Source organism: Nycticebus coucang, chromosome 3 (assembly GCF_027406575.1).
Source record: "Nycticebus coucang isolate mNycCou1 chromosome 3, mNycCou1.pri, whole genome shotgun sequence".
In the NCBI taxonomy this organism is placed as follows: Eukaryota; Metazoa; Chordata; class Mammalia; order Primates; family Lorisidae; genus Nycticebus; species Nycticebus coucang.
Window position 1 is genome coordinate 5,338,434 of NC_069782.1, and position 18,607 is coordinate 5,357,040.

General features: G+C 41.2%; 1 protein-coding gene across 1 annotated transcript in view; it reads left to right on the plus strand.

Annotated features, from left to right (window-relative positions):
* Positions 1-18,607, plus strand: part of EFCAB6 (EF-hand calcium binding domain 6) — a 228,447-nt gene that overhangs the window by 83,324 nt on the left and 126,516 nt on the right. The window contains exons 11-12 of the mRNA XM_053585237.1: positions 2,100-2,248; positions 17,825-17,935. Of these exons, the coding sequence (XP_053441212.1) occupies positions 2,100-2,248; positions 17,825-17,935 (260 nt within the window). The remainder of the gene's footprint in view (positions 1-2,099; positions 2,249-17,824; positions 17,936-18,607) is intronic.

Below are 18,607 nucleotides of genomic sequence, written 5' to 3' on the forward strand. Positions count from 1 at the left end.
GTGCCCATCAATAATGTGATGGCGTACTGTATATCATTTAAAACAGAGATTTTCAGCCATTTTCTGCCGGTGTGCCATCACAGGCTGGTGTGCCTTAAGAGGATCTTAGGTGTGCCTCGAAAATGTTTAGAGATCATTAATAATATTAGTTTCAAAAGACGTTCAAACCACAGTGAGTATATCCTTTTCTTTGCTCCTTTTTTTTCTTTTTTGATCAACATAATTTAAGTGTGCTGTGGAAGTTTAACTGTAGGTTCAGATGTACTGTGAGATAAAAAAAGGTTGAAAACACTGATTTAAAAGAATTAGATAGCTATAAGCTAGTTGTTATGGAAAAAAATTCCTAACATATTGTCAAACGAAGGAAGCATTTGTCAAACCTGAAAGTGTAAGATGATTCCATTTTTGCAAAATTATAATATATGTTTATGTGATCACGTTGAGGGTTTTGGGAACACTAAATGCAAAATTGTGGATGGTGGGACTTCCAGGTATTTTTATTTCCTTTTTTATACTTTGCTGAATTGCTTGCATTTTTTAAAACAACGGCTTGTACTTTCTTTATAAACAGTAACAATGAAAATTTCTAAAAAGTTACATTTGTCACAAAGATAGTATTTCTGTTTCATTCCTTACTCTTTTCCTAAAAGCTCTTGGTCATGTTAGAACCACTTTCCTGGAAAAAAAAAAACAAAAAAGCATTGAAACCAAATGCCATTAAGATATTTAAAATGGGCTTCCTTAGTCCAGTAACTACACTGAGGCCTTACTCCAGGCCAGCTCCTGCTTCTCTCTGCAAGAGTTTCCCCCCACGCAGTGCATCAAATGCAGCTCACCTCCCTGAAAAAGAAATGGGCCTACTTAGCCACATTCGGGGTTGATTTTATGCAACTAGGTTTAGGTCCTTTCTGAGAAGCACAGCTCTCAATATATTTTTAAAGAGTCTCCCTTTAGAGGTCCAATATTCCGGTGCACACTAAGAGAGATTTAATGAACCTGCTTCTTATTCCTTTATTGGGTGGGGACGCTTGTACATATATTTCTATGTTTCCGTAGCTTTTTAAAAGAAAGCCACCTCGGGCAGTGACTGTGGCTCAGTGGGTGGGACACCGGCCTCTTGTACCGAGGATGGCAGGTTCGAGCCTGGCCCCGGCCAAACTGCAACAAAAAATAGCTGGGCATTGTGGCGGGCGCCTGTAGTCCCAGCTGCTTTGGAGGCTGAGGCAAAAGAATCGCCTAAGCCCAGGAGCTGGAGGTTGCTGTGAGCTATGATGCCACGGCACTCTACTGAGGGCAAAAAGGTGAGACTCTGTCTCTAAAGGAAAAAAAAAAAGTCACCTTTGGTACCAAGTTCGTAGTCATTTTGCTAACCTTCTTATCCCAGTTCAAAGGAAAAATTGAATTCGGACAAGTGAGAGGGTTGAAAATATCGGAGAACATTGTTATTACTCAACAATAAACAGCAAGAAGACCTCTGGAAATAAAAACAGTCTTCACAGGATTTTTATAAGCCATATAAAAATCAGTGGTTAACCTGTATTATTGCATGTTACAAGTCTCACAAGCAAAGCTCATTCATCCAGGTTCTTTCTACTTCCTTATTTACAAAAAAAGAATGATTAAAGAAATGTCCGATATATACTATGTTTATGAAGTCTTTACATTAATATTTTCCCTTACTGTAAAAGCTACTCCTTTTTTTAATAAAATGTCACTTTTTTTTGTTTGTTTGACTTAATCAGGAGAATCGTAGCATGGGGTCACAGTAGGGAATGGTTGGAAGTATATTAAGAAAGATGTATCAAACTGGCAGATCCACCAAGTATTTTTAGCTCTGAAATTCAAGGTGGAGCTATTAAATGTGCTGTTTTTCCCTGAGAAACTTGTCTGCCTTGTCAATTGAGTGGCTGTGACTGGGAATACTGTTTTGTAGTGAGCTCATCAATTAAACATTTGAAGTTCAGTACATGCCATAGTAACCTTTTTGATCAGTTTTTGGAGAGGAAAATGTGAGGAGGTTTTGGTAAAAATAAAATGATTGAATAGCTCCATGAAGTTGATTTTTATGAATGCCACACTCTAATTTTAATTTGTTGCAGTTTTCGAAGTCCTTTGAAAAGATTGAAAAGGCTCTCAGTGCAGGGGACCCAGCTAAAAGTGGTTATGTGTCTTTTAATTACCTAAAGGTTGTCCTTGACACCTTTATATACCAATTACCAAGAAGAGTTTTCATCCAGTTAATGAAAAGGTAAGAGTCCCATTATTTCCTCGAATTTTTCCCCCCTAACGTCAACTGTGAGAATAAGGAACAGCTTCATTTATTTTTTATTCATGTTTCAGACTTTTTATTATTAAAAATTTCAAACATATACAACCATGAAGAGAAAAATAAAATGAATCCACCAAAGTCCCCACTACCCAACTTGAGCCGCCGTCCAGTCCTGGCCGGGTAATTCCATCTGTTTCTCTGCTTATTTTCCTTAATCCTGGAGATTTTTGAAACAAATGCCAGAAATCATATTTCCCCATGTCTCTCTAAAAGATAAAAAAACTTTTTAAAAACAAGACGAAAATGCTATTTTCACATCTAATAGAATTATCAATAATCTTAGTAAATATCCAGTCAAGGTTAAAATTTAACTCCTTGTCTCCCATTTTCTTTTACAATTTATTTAAATTGGAATCCAAATTCAGTCATCACATTGCGAGTGGTTAATCTGCAATGGTTTTAATTTAAATCCGTAGGCCTCTTCTGTATTTCTTAATTTTAGAAGTGATCTGGATTGCTTGTCATGTGGGCTTTCTTACCCCTAGATTGGACTGATCGTAACCTGCAGTGACATTTACCCAGTTTCCCTGTCTTCCTCCCCAACTCCCTCCCCTAAATTGTTAGTTCAGTATCAATAGGGTCAGGCCTATGTTCACTTTTTTTTTTTTTGCAATAAAACTCCATAGGTGGTGACAAACATATTGACTGATTGTCCCTCTCTCTCTTTTTGTGATCTAACAACCTTGGTTGATTGTAGCTAGATTCATTAATTCACTAGAGATTGTAAAGTGGTGGGAATGTGCGTGTATCATTTCTTTTCCTTTAATTAGTTGGGGTACTTCTGTGATGAAAACTGCCTCCTGCTGTTTGGTATCAGTGAGGCACCATCAGAAAAGGCAGGATACTCTTGATTTTTTTCCCTTCATTTGCTACTTTCCGGAATGATGAACTGACTCCCTAGGTTCCTCCAAAATCAAGAAATGAGTGTTTTCTTCTTAACTATTTTTTTCTTAATAATTACTATGAACTCCTAAATTTAATCGTATTTTATGCGTCTTAATTCATTACAGTTATTATTCTTACTGATGCTCAGTTTGTTCTATCCCGGCCAGTAGAAGGCTTTTCGTGCTGGCTCTTGAGTCCTGTTGACGTGGCCCTGACAGTCTGAGATAGCTTTTTTGCTTTCTGTTGTGACAACATGCTCCAGGCTCATCCTGTACATCTCCTGCCCAGACCTGACGCCAGCCATTTCTCCAAGGATCTGTGGTTCCTTTTAGTTGGAAATGGTATATGTAGACCAAAATCTGAGTAAGAAATATTCTCTTCAACTTACCTGTTTTTTCATCCAGGTAAGACAGAAACCCTTTCTCAGGGGAAGTAGGATAGAAGCTAAGGGAAATATTGTTCGGTAAAATTCTGGCAAGTGGCAGATGCCTTGGGGGTTCCCTAAAAAGGAGAAGCATGAGAGAAGGGAGAGGGAAAGAGCATGAAGCTGGGGCAGCTGGATCGTTCCCCACAGCACTCACTTTCCTTGACAGCCCCCTGTGTGCAGAGGGATCTCTGTGTACTCACATCATGGCTTTGAGAGTGAAAAGCAAAATTTGAAATCCGTACATCTGCACACCCAGGTTCTTCGCATCACTGTTCACAACAGCCCAGTGTCGTCGTGACTCAACACAAAATGAATAACATCTGCTCGTTCCATTTGCATTGAACTGAGGGACCCAGGGAGGCCAACACCAGTAACCTCTCCAAAGGGAGAAACAAGGTTGTGGCCCCTTCCCAACATTCCTCTGTGGCTTTTATTGAAATCTCAGGCCTGAGAAAATACAGTACAGCAGAAAGCTTCAAAGAGCGTGAAGGTTAAGAAACATGTAGTTTATCTTTAGCTGCACGATGGAGCTCCTAACACACCCTGTTTGCTGCACTTCTGCCTTGCCTTAATCTTAATACTGCTGATGTATGTCTTAGGGCTGGGACAGTGTGCTGTGTCCAGTGAGTACTGCTTCTGGACTCAGGGCCAGCAGCGAAGCTTGGCTTTTTCCAAGATCTGCCCCTAGTGCCTAGCACGTGTAACCCTGTGGGCTTGAAATTGGACAGTATTATGCTGAGTGAAATAAGGTACAGAAAGACACATAGTGTGTGTTACCACTTGTCTATAGAATCTAAAACAACCAAGCTCAAAGAAGCTGGGGTGGAATGAGGGCCACCGGAGGCTGAGGGGTGGGGACAGAGGAAGGATGGTCAGAATGTCCAACGTGTCAAGTGGACAGCAGGAACGAGTTGGTTTTTGCTTTTACTTTGAGATAAACTGCACAGATAAACTCCAGCATGGTGATGATACTAAAGAATAATAATGTGATGTACATTTTAAAATTGGTACGAGAATAAAGGTCTAATGTCTCACCACAAAAAAATGATAAGCATTTGAGGAGACAGCCATATTAATTAGCTCAATTTAATTACTCCACATTGTATTCATAAATCCTAACTTCACTTTGTAGGCCATAAAAAAATATGACTACTATGTATAATTTGTCAATTTACAATTAAAAAAACAAAAATTAAAAGAAAGAGCATTTACGAAAGCATTTATGTTCTGGCTTTGTAATCCTGCTTTAGGAAATACATTCTGAGGAAAGAGTACATTGGCAAAGGGAATTGTCTGTGGCCAGTTACTAGCTGAACGTTCCGTCCTGCCATCTCGCTACATTTTTCTTGGTTTTGTGAGTTTTTATAAGGCTTGGCAAATCATTCTATCAAAAGAGGAGCAGTTTACATGGCCATCAAGGTTGTGTGAGCGTTCTGGCTTCATATTCTCCCCAGCACTGAGCATGAACATTGTTTTAGAATATTGATAACTCCTCTGAGATACGAAATGGTGCTTGTTGGTTTTCATTTCTGTTTCTTGGAGTGATACCAAGACTGGACATTTCCCTGTGCCTGAGTGCTGTGTCCCTCTGATGCGAATTCACTGCTTGTCCTAATTGGCTGATGACCCTGTTGATAGTTTAATTGTTCTGAATGGTTATGTTTTAATCTAATCAAATGCATTAATCTTCTTTCGGAACGTATTCTGTTGCTTAAAATCTATAAATTCATCATTCTTACTCAGGCTTGATCAAAACTCTACTCAGCTTGCTTTTCTTATTCTTTAAAACAAAACAAAAAACACTTCCCTCCATCCTAAAGGGTGTCCAAATTAATTTTTTTCGGATAGATAATCTCTTTTTTTCCACTACCATGTCTTAAATAATCCTTTCTTCCTCCCCTGTTTTTAAAGTCTGCTTTGCCGTATATTAAATTCTTACCCATAGTTTGTCCAATTTGTGTTTCCTATTCTATTCCACTGATAGATTTCTACTGCAACATTTCTATATAACATTCTATCTACAATGGTCCATCCAATTACCTTTTTATTTTCTATTTATTCTTTTTAAAGAGAACTTTGGGTTCCTCATGTTGTCACAGTATTTGTTTTTAACTTATTCTTGAATAGAGAGAGTGATTGTCAAGGATTTATGACTTAACTGTGTTACCTCATAAGAAGAGAGAATCTGCTGAATTCTACTGAAAACACTGGGCTCAGGAACTTGAGCGGGAGGTGAAGGCTGGTGTCCTGCAGTGAGTGTGGCTCTGGGGGTCTCCCTGGCCCCCCGGGAGTGCCAATGTTCCTTTCTCTTTTGCTCTCCTCTCGACCCCCACGAGGAAATGGTGAGTCAGAGCCCGTGGAGTTGGGAGCGGAGGCCTCTGTCTTCTCTTCCTCTGCAGCCCAGGAGGCCACAGTTCATCTTCTACGTTTTTGGTTAATGTTCGCATTAATTGGCCAGGATGATTCCATGTACACATGAGGCACATTTTTTATGACATTTGTATTTAAAAACTGATTTGAGTCCACTTAAAAACCGGTGCATGAATACTTACAATAGCTCTATTCATAATCACTCCAAATAGGAAACCAGCCAAATATAACTCCACAGGTTAGCAGATAACTGGTAACAAGGGGATAACTAGCAAGGGGACACTTCTCACCAACGAGGAGGAAGGGACCTCTGAGGTTTAAAACGAATGAATGAAAGACGCCAGTCTCAAAGGCTGCTGCTGCAGGACTCTGTGTGTACAGCCTGGAAAAGGCCAAGCAGTGAGAATGGGGAAGAGGTCAGTGAACTGCTGGGTCAGGAGTGAGAGGAGGCCGTGTCCCCGGCAGGGCCGGCGTTTTGGAGGTGATGGAACTGTTCTGAATTCTGAGTGCAGGAATCGACACACACATTAAGGCTCATCATACGTGTACCCAAAGAAAAAGTCTAAGTTTATTGCCTTTTAATTTAAGAAAGAATTTAAAACACATGCTATGGTTTTTCGAAAGGCGAACAATACAAGAAAGAATGAAGTAAAATAAAATAAAAAATCTCATCACTAACAGTGATTTGAGAAAGTATTCTTACGTCCAAGTTAAGAATGGATAATACCAAAAAAAGTATCTTTTTGAGTTTGTTATTATTTTTAAACAATATCTAGGGGCTAAATTAAAACCCTAACAGTTTGGTAATGAGGCATAAAATTTTGATCCAAATAATATTTTAGAAACTTTAAAAGCCATTTTCACCTGTATGTGTGTATATTTTAACGAAATGGTAGACATTAATTGAAGACCTACCTTGACCTTTGCTACTGAATATTGTGCTCTTCTTTTTATTGTTATTTTATAGCTTCAGGGGCATAAGGATTTCCTGCGACCTGGATATATTGTGTAGTGGGCTTTTTGTGTCGCCATCAACCGAATAGTGTGCGTTGTACCCATCAGGTGGTTTACCATCATACACACCCCCTTCACCCACCAACCTGCCCCTCAGTGCTGTGCTTTTCAACGTTGTTTATCCCTTTATATAAAATAGTGCTATTAAAAATAAAGCCAGGAGCCAAGCATGGTGGCTCACACCTGTAATCCTAACTCTGGGAGGCCGAGGCAGGTGGATTGCTTGAGCTCAGCAGTTCAAGACCAGCCTGAGCAACAGCAAGACCCTAAAAGAGAAAAAACTAGCCAGGCATTGTGTTGGGCACATGTAGCCTCAGCTATTTGGAAGGCTGAGGGAAAAGGATCGCTTGAGCCCAAGTTTGAAGTTGCTGTGGACTATGACACCATAGCAGTCTACTGAGAGTGACAAAGTGAGACTCTGTCTCAAAAAATAAATAAAATAAAAATGAAAATAAAACCAGGGCTGAATGTGACAGCTCAGGTCTCTAATCCCCAGCACTTTGGGAGGCCAAGACAGAAGGATTTCTCTCTCTCTCTCTCTCTCTCTCTTTAATTAAATCATAGCTGTGTACGTTAATGCAATCACGGGGTACAATGTGCTGGTTTTATATACCATTTGAAATATTTTCGTCAAACTAATTAACATAGCCTTCACCGCATTTTCTTATTGTGTTCAGACATCTATGCTCTACACTAAAATTTAACATGTGCCCTTGTAAATGCACGGTAGGTGTGGTCTCACCGATTCCCCTCCCTCCACTTGTCCTCCCCCCTCCTTCCCTCCCTCAGAAGGATCTCTTGAGGCCAGGAGTTTCAGACCAGTGTGGGCAATATAGCAAGACCTTGCCTTTACTTAAGATAATAAGCAAATAAATAAATTCATTAATTTTAAAAAACCAGTGTTTAAATATGAAGAAGGAGTCTTAAGGGAGAGTCGACAGGATGGAATAAACGCTGTAATTGTAACTTGCGTATTCACGGGAGACTGTGCTTCATCCAGCCATCGTGTGAGCAGGTCTTTACTCGGAAGCATCTCCTGTTGAGAATTTTCCCATTCATGCTGGTAACATTAGTAGCCTAGCAGAAGCTATGCGAACAGAAAAAATAAGCCGCTAGTCTGAAGTATATGGACGTAGAAGCCATATTCTGCGATATACATTATCAGTCATTATTGAAACTTTTTAATCCACTTGTCTAGCATCTCTTCTATTTATAGGACATTCTGGAAAAGGCAAATCAGTAGGGATGGACCATTAACAAGGCTAGGGCTGAGGGGCGGCGTGACTGCCAGGGAGAAACATGGCCGGTATTCGGGGGATGGACGGCTTCCATATCCGGATTGTGGTCTTCATAATTTGGATACACAGGTCAGCGTCCAGGCAGAAAATGGAGGGAATGCTAAAAAGAGCGACTGAAGGGAGTTTATTAAAGGATCTTTCACCCAAGGGAAGGTCAGATTAAGATGAGTAGCTGGGGCAGCGTGTCAGGGCTGGAACAGAGGGGAGGCCTGAAGAAGCCAGAGAGGAAGCAAGTCCTGACATGAACAAGAGCCGTGTCCAAGGAGAGGGTGACTCAACAGAAGATGATGTCATGGGGAGGTTGTGACCACGGCCAGCTGTCTTTCCACCTTTCTCAGGTCTCAGTTTGTCCCATGGAAAAACCCAAGCAGGATCCAGAGGGCTGCCAGGGAACGCAGTCCGGAGGTCACCCTGGGGGCATAGAGCATGGCAGAGGCGCCGGTGGGCCAAGGGCACACAGGAGACCCAGCATGGTGGCTCTTCAACTGTGCCCTTGTGGAGAGTGGAGGTGGCGAGTGCAGGCTGGACAACTGAGCCCGACTTAGGTGGTGTGGTAACACCTGCGGTTAGGAGCTGGGATGCTTCTCAAACACTTTGAAAATGCATATAAAATCCAGTGGGAAAATTACTTGTATGATTTTTATTTTCACCTGTTATTCATTTTTTCTTACCCAATAATTATATTCTCAGTTTGAGTCAACTGAGAATAAATGTTTCTCTAGAATATTTTGAAGCATGGTAGTAATGCTGAAAACAGGCTTCAGTGTTAAATAAATCCGGGCAATTTTAGATGAAGTGGGTTTAGTTTCTGTAGGACATCTCGTAGGTATTCATATGTTAGCTGAACACAGAGGACATGTACTATTTCCCAAACTTAATTTGTCGCGGAACAGTGGTGCCCTAGATGGCCCATAGTAGCTCACCCTGTGTCCTGCTGACCCAGTCCACTCGCCCCTTCCTCCTAGACACGTGATTCTGAATTCTGGCATCACAGCTCACAGGTATAGACCCACATGTTGTGAAGTGTGGGATGTGCTGCAAGAAATTTGTTATCTACCAGTAGTGAAGTTTAACTATGCAAGTGATTCTGTCTTCTGAGAAAGTACAGTGCTTCTCCCAGAAGTAACTCCACTTTAGTTGCTTGCCACTCTTTACCTCCAAGAGGAGAGAAAGGGGCAAATTACAGCTAACATTAGAACGTGGCCATAACCTTGGCAGTGTGTGTGCATGCACACCACTGTACTGAGCTAGTGGGGTGAACAAATAGTTGTGGGGGCTGAGGAGAGAATGTCAGGGGCACTCATCCAAGCACAGCAGAGAGCAGCTCAGACAAGGGCAGTCATGGTGCTGATGGAGACTCTCCATGCCTGCACTCGTTAGTCCTTCCACCCTGCACACAGAGCTCAGGCCTCCATCTCGTGGACTTCGGTTAGTCTAGCACTTTCCCTCCCTCCCTCCCTTTAATTGGCTTTCTGGGGGAGAGTTTTATTACCTTTAGTCTACTCGTTGGCCTTCTGTGACCTGTAAATCTCGACCCTGTGATGGCTGTGCTCTCTGGGGCCCTGGGGCCTGTGGTGGAGCCCCACGACCTCCATTCAGAAGATCCTTAGCAATGCAGTGTCCTTGGGGTTGGGGAAGAGGATACCAAAACCATTGAATGTGCTTGTTCTTGCCCACACATGTTGTTATAACGTCAGAAAGAAGGAAATAAATCAGTTACAGGCTGTGATGCTCAGTACAAATCAGATAGGCTGAGAAGAGTGAGAGTAACAGGGCACACCTCCCTAGAAAAGGCAGTCAGGGAGGACCTCTTGGGGAAGATGGCAATTAGGATGAGGCCTGCATGAAGGTGTCAGTCATGTGGGAAAGAGGCTGAGTTGCACAGTTCTAGAGCACATCAAGCCTGTTGTGTTCATGGTGTGGGGAAATGCATGTCAGGCCAACAGAACCATCCAAAGGCCTTTGTACAGGAGGCAACTTGGTGTGTTTGAAGGTGGGAGGGAGAAGAACAGGTTAGGGGACAGAAACGAAAAGTTTAATTTTGGGCACATTAAGTTCAAGATGCTTGTTAGAAATCTGAGTATTGTTGTTGAGTAGGCTTCTGTGAGCTCAGAGAAATTCAGGCTAGAAATTTAAATATGGGCATACAGCATATAGATCAGCACACATGACACAAAGGTCTGACAGTTCAGTTCACAAACTTTCCACTGTGTGCTTACATTAGCAGCACTGTACAAACAATTCGGTAGGTTCGTAACCTTGGTATATCAGTGTCTCACAGGTCTATTTGTGTTGATGTGTGGCAGTATCTTGCTGAACGGTATTCATTATTGTGTGTTTTTGTGTGCTGTCATGAGAATGCTAGAGCTTGAATTAAAGCAACAAACAAACATTACATTTCTTATTAAACTTGGCATGAGTAAGTGAAATTGGGGACATATTAGTCCAAATTTATGGGGATAATGCCTTGAAGGAAACAGCAGTGTACAAATGGATTAAACATCATTCTGAGGGGAGAGAAAGTATCACTAATGTGGAGAGGTCAGGGTGACCAGTAATGAGCAGAATTGATGAAAACATTGCAAAAATTTGTCAAATTGTTTGTCAAAGTCATCAGCTAACTATAAGAAGCATAGAAGACCAAATAAATATTGATAGAGAAACAGGAAAATCTTAACTGAAAATCTTGACCAACAACTCATGGCTCTTGCATCACAGCAATTCACCAGTCAATAAACAAATAAATGTATTGGAATACCCTCCTTACTCACCTGATCTGGCCCCCAGTGACTTTTTTCTTTACCCAAAGTTAAAGGAAATAATGAAAGGAAGACATTTTCATGACACTCAGGACATCAAGGGTAGCATGACACAGCTTTCATGGTCATTCCAGAAAAAGTTCCAGAATTGCCTTGAAGAGTGAACTAGGTGCTGGACTCAGTGCATAGCTTTCCAAGGGGAGTACTTTGAAGGTGACCATAGCAATATTCAGTAATGAGGTATGTAGCACTTTTTCTAGGATGAGCTTGTGAACTTAATTGTCAGACCTTTATTCTTTAAAGCTAGAAGAATGGATAGGGTTGCCAAGAGACTATGAATAGAGAAGAGAAGTAAGGATTGTGAGCTTTTAGAGATCAGATAGACATCATCTGAAGAACCTATGGAAGCATATAGGCATTTATCCTGCCCCCTCCCTGCCCCCCACTCCCCATGTCCTTTATGCAGTTGTCCCTGCTTGTCCCTGTGGGGAATACATTCCAAGATCTCCGATGGATGCTGAAACCACTGATAGCACAGAGTCTGTCTGCCGCCAGTTGGAACACATTTCTGCACATGTCTGTCTCCCACAAATTTAATGCCTTTTCATCTGAACTATGCACTTATCATGGCCTATGGCCATGATTTTTGCAGCTTGGAATATAACAGCTAAACGTACGTGAATTTCTCCTTCTCTCTTCACAATTTTATGGTTAGAAGATTTATTCTTAACCATAGATCTTAGTAAACAGCATATGATTTTCCCTTCCCTTATTACATCAAGAACTCTTACTTTTTACAAGAAGCGCGTTTATAGTGTTTTCTGGCAGATCTGAATTGCCAGCATCACTCGTGCGCTTTTTATTTATTCTAAATAAAATAAGCATTGTGTGACCACCAGCACTGTGGTACAGTAAACTCGCCCACTGAGACAGCTGCTGGATAACTCAGGGCAGGCAGCACACCCAGTGGAGCAACACTAGACATCCCAGGCAGGATGGGGTGGGACAGCGGGGGGTCATCTCACTGCCAGAATGGTATGCAGTTTAAAACTTCTGCATTGCTTACTTCTGGAATTTTCCATTTAATATTTTCAGACTGTGGTTGACTGTTACTGAAACCACATTAAGTAAAACTGTGAATAAGAGGGGACTTACTGTGGATATCACACGAATTGTGTCTACCTATGTTAAAAACCCCACAAAACACTATTACTGTTTTTTGCTTTAAGTAGCCAGAAGGAGGTTAAGCTGAAAAAAAGAAGAAGAAAACTTTTGGTATTCTTTTCAGATATTTACCACTTCTGACACCTTTTTTGTTTCTTTCTGAACAATTAAGGTCTTCATCAACTATCATTTCCCTTTAGCCCAAAGAACTTATTTATTGAGGTACAGATGTGTTCATGGAAGATTCTTAGTTTTATTTTATTTATAAATGTCCTTATTTCTTCTTCATTTTTGAAGGCTATTTTTTAGCTGGGAAGTTTTTGAGTAACTTTTTCATTTCTTCATGGCACATTATGATGTCGTTCTATATCCTGTGGCTTCCATTGTTTTGGGTAAAAAGTCGTCTGTTGAACTGTCATCCTCCTGTGTTTAATGAGCCATTGGTGACATTCGAGATTTACCCTCTGGATTTGACTTTCACCTCTGTGGCCAAAATGTGCCTTGACCTGGCCTTTTTCATATCTATCCTTCTTGGTGTGTGTTATTTATCTTAAATCTGTAAACTGAGGAAATCTGAGGAAATTTTGGCCTTTATTTATTTATTCGAAAGTATTTGAATACTTTTTCTGTTGTCTCTCTTTTTTTTTTTTTCTCCTCACCTTCTGTGACTCCATTTACCCTTGCATCAGGCTGTCTGGTATCCTATGACGTGTTTTGAGGCTCTGTTCATTTTATAAATATTATATATTTTATATTCTTCATGTTGGATGGTTTCTGGTGATCTGTGTTTAAGTTCATTTACTCTTTTCTCTGCCCTCACCATTCTTTGGTTAAGTCCCTGAAATATATTTTTAAATTTTTTATATAGAATTTTTTTCTATTCTAGCATTTTCATCTAGTTCTTTTCATTATGCCCATTTCTCTGAGCTTTCCTGTCTTTTGATGTGTTGTGGGCATATTTTCATTTGTTTCACAGAGAATAGTCATTATCATTGCTTTGAAATAATGATTAGCAAGAGTGAGTTAACCCCCATATTGGGTTATCTCAGTTGCTTTTTGTTTCTCCTTAGTGTGTGTTCCATTTTTCTTGTTTTCACGTCCTGTAGTTTTGGAATATATTGGGACTTTTGAAATGTTAAATTATGGAGACTCTAAATTTGTTTTTTTTTTCTCCAGTGAATGTTGTTTGGTTCATTTTAGTGGGCAATCATCTTTGCACATTGTTTCCTGAGTGTTCATACCTTTTGTGTTTAGCTAAGGTCCTCTGAGTATGTTCTGAGCATCTGAGGTTCGGTAGCCAGTCAGAAACGTGCTGAGATAGAATTTGGGAAGCCCGCCCTGACTCTTTCCCTTCCAGGGCTTCTTCCTTCTCTCTGGTGGCCATGATTTACCTGGGTTGGTCTTCTAGTTTTCTAAGATGTAAAGCCTACTTTTTTATTTCTGAAACTAGTACCTCTGCCACCCCTCACGCTGCAATGCCTAGTCCTTGGCTAAAAGCATTGACGATACCCCCCACGATTCTCCCCTCAGCAAGGGGTCCCCCCAGACTTGGCCTGTTCTGTTCAGCTTTCAGGTAGCGGCTTTGGGCATTATGCCCAGAATTTACTGTGATTATCCACAGGAGGGTTGGCCCAGTAGGATCTTACTCTTCAAGTCAAGTATACATAAAAATACTTTGTATTTATATAAGTACTTTATATTTCAAGAATATTAAAAATTTATTGTACATATATATGGTAGGTGACTTTGTTAATCTGTTGCTTGGCTTTTAAATTTTGCTTACTATTTATGGTATATAGCCATTTTGTATTTTCATGTAGTTAAATAGGTAAGATTGAAATTTCAAGTTTTACTTAAAAAAAATTCATTCTTCTTAAAGGATCAGTTAAGTATATATCTGGATATTATTCTAGTTTTTTAATTAATTTATTGAATTTATTTACTTATTTTGAGACAGAGTCTCAAGCTGTCACCCTGGCTAGAGTGCCATGGAGTCATAGTTCACAGCAACCTCCCGCTCTTGAGCTAAAGAGACCCGCTGCCTCAGTTTTTCTATTTTTAGAAAAGATAGATTCTTGCTATTGCTTGGGCTGGTCTTGAACTCATGAGCTCCATCTATCCACCTGCCTTGCCCTCCCAGAGTGCTGGGATTCCAAATGTGAGCCACGTCGCCTGGCCTCTTCTAGTTTTTTTAGTAGTCATAGTTTTTACATTTAACTTTTTAATCCTCTTTGCACTTATTTTAGTATATGGTACCAAATGAAGATCTCACTTAATATTTTATTACTTAAGAACAAGATAATTTCTTAATATAATATATTGAAGCTGATTCTATTTTTAATAGTAGGAATATGTTTCCCTTATAGAAAACTAAGTTTTAACTGACTGAAGTTTGAGATGAAAACATACAACGTTGACACGCTATTATCAGGTAGTAGGCAAAGTTTGAGGCACAAAGACTTAATAAGATGAAAAATTTTTTTCTATGTGAATAGTAGTACCTCAAACCAAGGTCACAATCTGCTTTTTATAATGTGGCCATGTGTGCCTAACAAAATCAATATACTAACTAATCTCCATCTCTCTTCAGAAGCAGAAATAATAACCATTTATCAAATATCAGCTACTGAAATTATAATCATAGTAAAAGTGCTATGGAAGTATTAGATGCCATAATGATAATATTAATACTTAAATAATGATAAATGCCATGAAGGGTATGTATACCATGAGAGTCTAATAGAGGAACTGGCACTGGCTTGGAAATCAGGGAAGGCTTCCTTGAGAAAGTTACGATCAAGACTTAAAGGAGTAGAGTTGACCAGTACGCGTGGGAGGTGGGTAGAGATTGGGGATGTCCCCGCTGGCAAGGAAGCGACAAGTGTGAGGGACCTCAGGCAGGGACAAGCACAGCCCTTTTGAAGAACTGAAAGACAGCACAGCCGGCACTCAGAGAGCCGGAGGAGCGTATATGCCGCTGATGGTGCTAGAGAGGCAAGCAGGGCCGAGTTTCAGAAAGATTTGGGGTTTTGTCGTAAGAGCAGTGGGAAGGCATGGAGAGAGTGATCAGTAATCTGGTCAGACTTGCATTTCAGGAAGACAAGGCTGGCAGAGGTAAGGAAATACATTGGAGGAAGGGAAGAGTAGATACGGGGATTTGGAGACCATATGGGGGATTATTGCAATAATCCAAGAGAAAGGAGATGGTAGCTTAGTACTAGTCATGGATGTGTGGGTGGGAGGAGGGCTGCTGGCTGGCTGTGTAACCCAAGCGACACAGACTTGGGCCTGAAATCTTAAGGCAACTTGAGTTTTTCCATTGCCCCTTTAAATTTGGATTCGTTCTCTTGCCCTTAGACAAAAAACATAGGCCAACCTTGATTGTTCAGGTTTATCTTGTCTCATACAAAGAGCCTCAGTAGCGTAAAGCAACAGTCAGTCTTGCCAGCAGTCAGAGCCACAGGGTGATTTAAATAAGTGCCCCTTCCCCAGGGCTCTTCCCAGGCAGGAGCCAAGGGGGCCTGAGGCTGCTCCCCCTTTTCCCACTGGGCATGTGCCTTCCTCCCTCATCTTGGAAGCTCTGTTTCTGACTCCTCCTGGAATTCAGTGCCCAGAGGGAGGAGGGGAAATAAGGGGAGCAAGGACACTCTCACTGACAGGCTCTGCTCTGAGCTGCAGCCGTGTCCCCAGACGCTCACTGACGGGCTCTGCTCTGAGCTGCAGCCGTGTCCCCAGACGCTCACTGACGGGCTCTGCTCTGAGCTGCAGCCGTGTCCCCAGACGCTCACTGACGGGCTCTGTTCTGAGCTGCAGCCGTGTCCCCAGACGCTCACTGACGGGCTCTGTTCTGAACCTGCAGCTGTGTCCCCAGACTCTCATTGATGGGCTCTACTCTGAGCCTGTAGCCGTGTCCCCGGACTCTCACGGACGAGCTCTGCTCTGAGCCTGCAGTCGTGTCCCCAGACTCTCATGGAGGAGCTCTGCTCTGAGCCTGTAGCCGTGTCCTCGCCTCACGGGCGTTTAAAGGCATTTTCTTTCATGATCACCTTTGTTGGTTCTTCTGGATCTCCCATTTGATGGCAGGCAAACGCATCTCTAGCCCAGATGATTGCTTGCTCCTTCTCAGCCGCTGGGAATCTGGGAATGGAGAAAGAAAACTTTCTCCTTTGAGGTGTGTTTAGTCCTCCAGCACACGCTCCTGCCTAGCAGTGTGGGGTGTGTGCACACGCTCCTCTTCACGGGACCCACTTCTGATCCACATGAAATCATTTTCCTGATGACTCTGACAGAGCAAACCAAAGCCCTCCCCCTACTTATTTCTACCCAGCAGCTAACCAGATCATGTCTCACGTGCAAGACTTCTATGTGGGCATCAGGAGCCAATATCCCAGGCCCCCAGTCGCAGGGGACACATGTCAGGCTCCCCAAGTAGAACCAGTTCTTTTCATACGCCTCCAGGTGAGGAATGGATGTGCTCCACCCTCTCCTTTGGGCTGGAGTTGGAAGTCAAGCATACCAAAGGATTTTCTCCAAACATTCTCTTCCTTATCCTCTATTTTCTGGAAGTTTTAATACCCTAGATGTAGGTAAAAAGTTTAAATTTATCTAACCAGCTCCCTCTCAGCTACAATCAAAACAGGGCAGTCTGTCTCCTGCCCACGTTGGTATCTCCGTTACACGAGGACTCAGCCAGAACTGCTCTTTGCCGTCTGGTTATGGAAGGATGGCTGATGCTTAGCTGTACGTAGGTCTGGGGCATCCAGCTGCAGCAGACTTTCCCATCTATTAGCCCTCATCGTTATAACCTCCCCAGTAGCTATTACCATTCTCAGGGATGGAGGAAAAGGGGAGAGAATCAGAACAGGGGGCAACTTCCATGAGGTCACATCAGGAGTTGAGGAGGAGGATGTGCGCGCTGGTCTTCCTGAGCAGGTCTACTCTGACAGCAGGTCTCCTGCTGGCACCTCAGAGCTCAGAAATGATTGGACCCTGAGTCACGGAACTTTGTCTTTGAATAATTTTTCCATTACTCATTCTTCCTGAGACTTTACGGTAGCTTTCTATTGCTGCCCTAATGAAGTACACAAGCCCAGTGACTTAAACAACACAAATGTATTATCTAAATGTTTGGGAGGTTAGAAGCCCGACACGGGTCTCACAGGACAAAAATCAGCTTCAGCCAGGCTTGGTTCCTTGTGGGCGTCCTCATCAGTTTCCCAAGATGAGGACGTAGATACTGAGAGATGTTGTTCTTCCGTCTCCCACAATAAATGAGCTCTTCAAATAATGAACTTGAAAAAGTTATGCCATGCACATTAGAATTTTAATCAAGTTTCTCCATCCAGTGCCTGTGACTACTAACAGAACAGAGAGACATGGATGTGTAATCTGCCTGATTTTTTCTTGTTTTGTAAAAATCAATTTGTAGTACTATTTTACTAAATGACTTTGTTTACCTTGGATTTGAAACTTCATATAAATTCATTGCTGTCATTTTCAATTCAGTATTAAGCATCTAATCCATGCATTATTATAGAAAAAAAATTTTTTAATAATATTTTTGGGTTTTTAAATCCAGATTTGGACTTAAAACCACCACAAAAATCAACTGGAAGCAATTTCTAACATCATTTCATGAGCCTCAGGACATGGACGTTAATAATATGGTTCCTCCAAGAAAAAGAAGCAGGTACGTAAAGAACAAAGCAAAACAAAAAAAGTAAATTCTATTTATATATATCATAACATAGAAAAGGATAGAGAATGTCTAAGTTACTTTTTCTTCACTTATTGAAGGACCGATTACTTTTCACTAAATAATTGCCAACTTCTACCTAGTGATTTACAGTCTACATATTATTTTTCATGCACTTTTTTTATTTAAGGTTGCCAAGATTGCCTTAAACTATAAGGTTGGTATGATTAATATTTCAATTTCTAGATGAGAAAAATAAGACAAGATCGTCACTCAGCCACCTGCTCCGTGGGGGTGGGGGGGGCTCTTAGTGGCCACAGCCTGCACACCATGCTCCTGAAAACTGAACTGAAAGAAATGAATCCCTAAGGTCTAACATCTCTAAGCCACCCTCCTGAAAGATCAAAATCCTAAAGCTATAATTCTGAAAAAACTAATTCAAAAATGCTTTGGAAGATATTTACATTTTTAAAAGGAGATTTATTTAAGAAACATAAAAATACAACAGAACACTTCACAAGCCACTTTTCATAGAAAGTAGGCAATCACACTTCACATATTTTTGTAGCATAAACACGTGTGCTAGCATCAGCTGCAGGGGCATAACAGTTACGAGCAGACAAACCGAATTCATTAAACACACAAGTCAAAGAGAAACATGTGAAC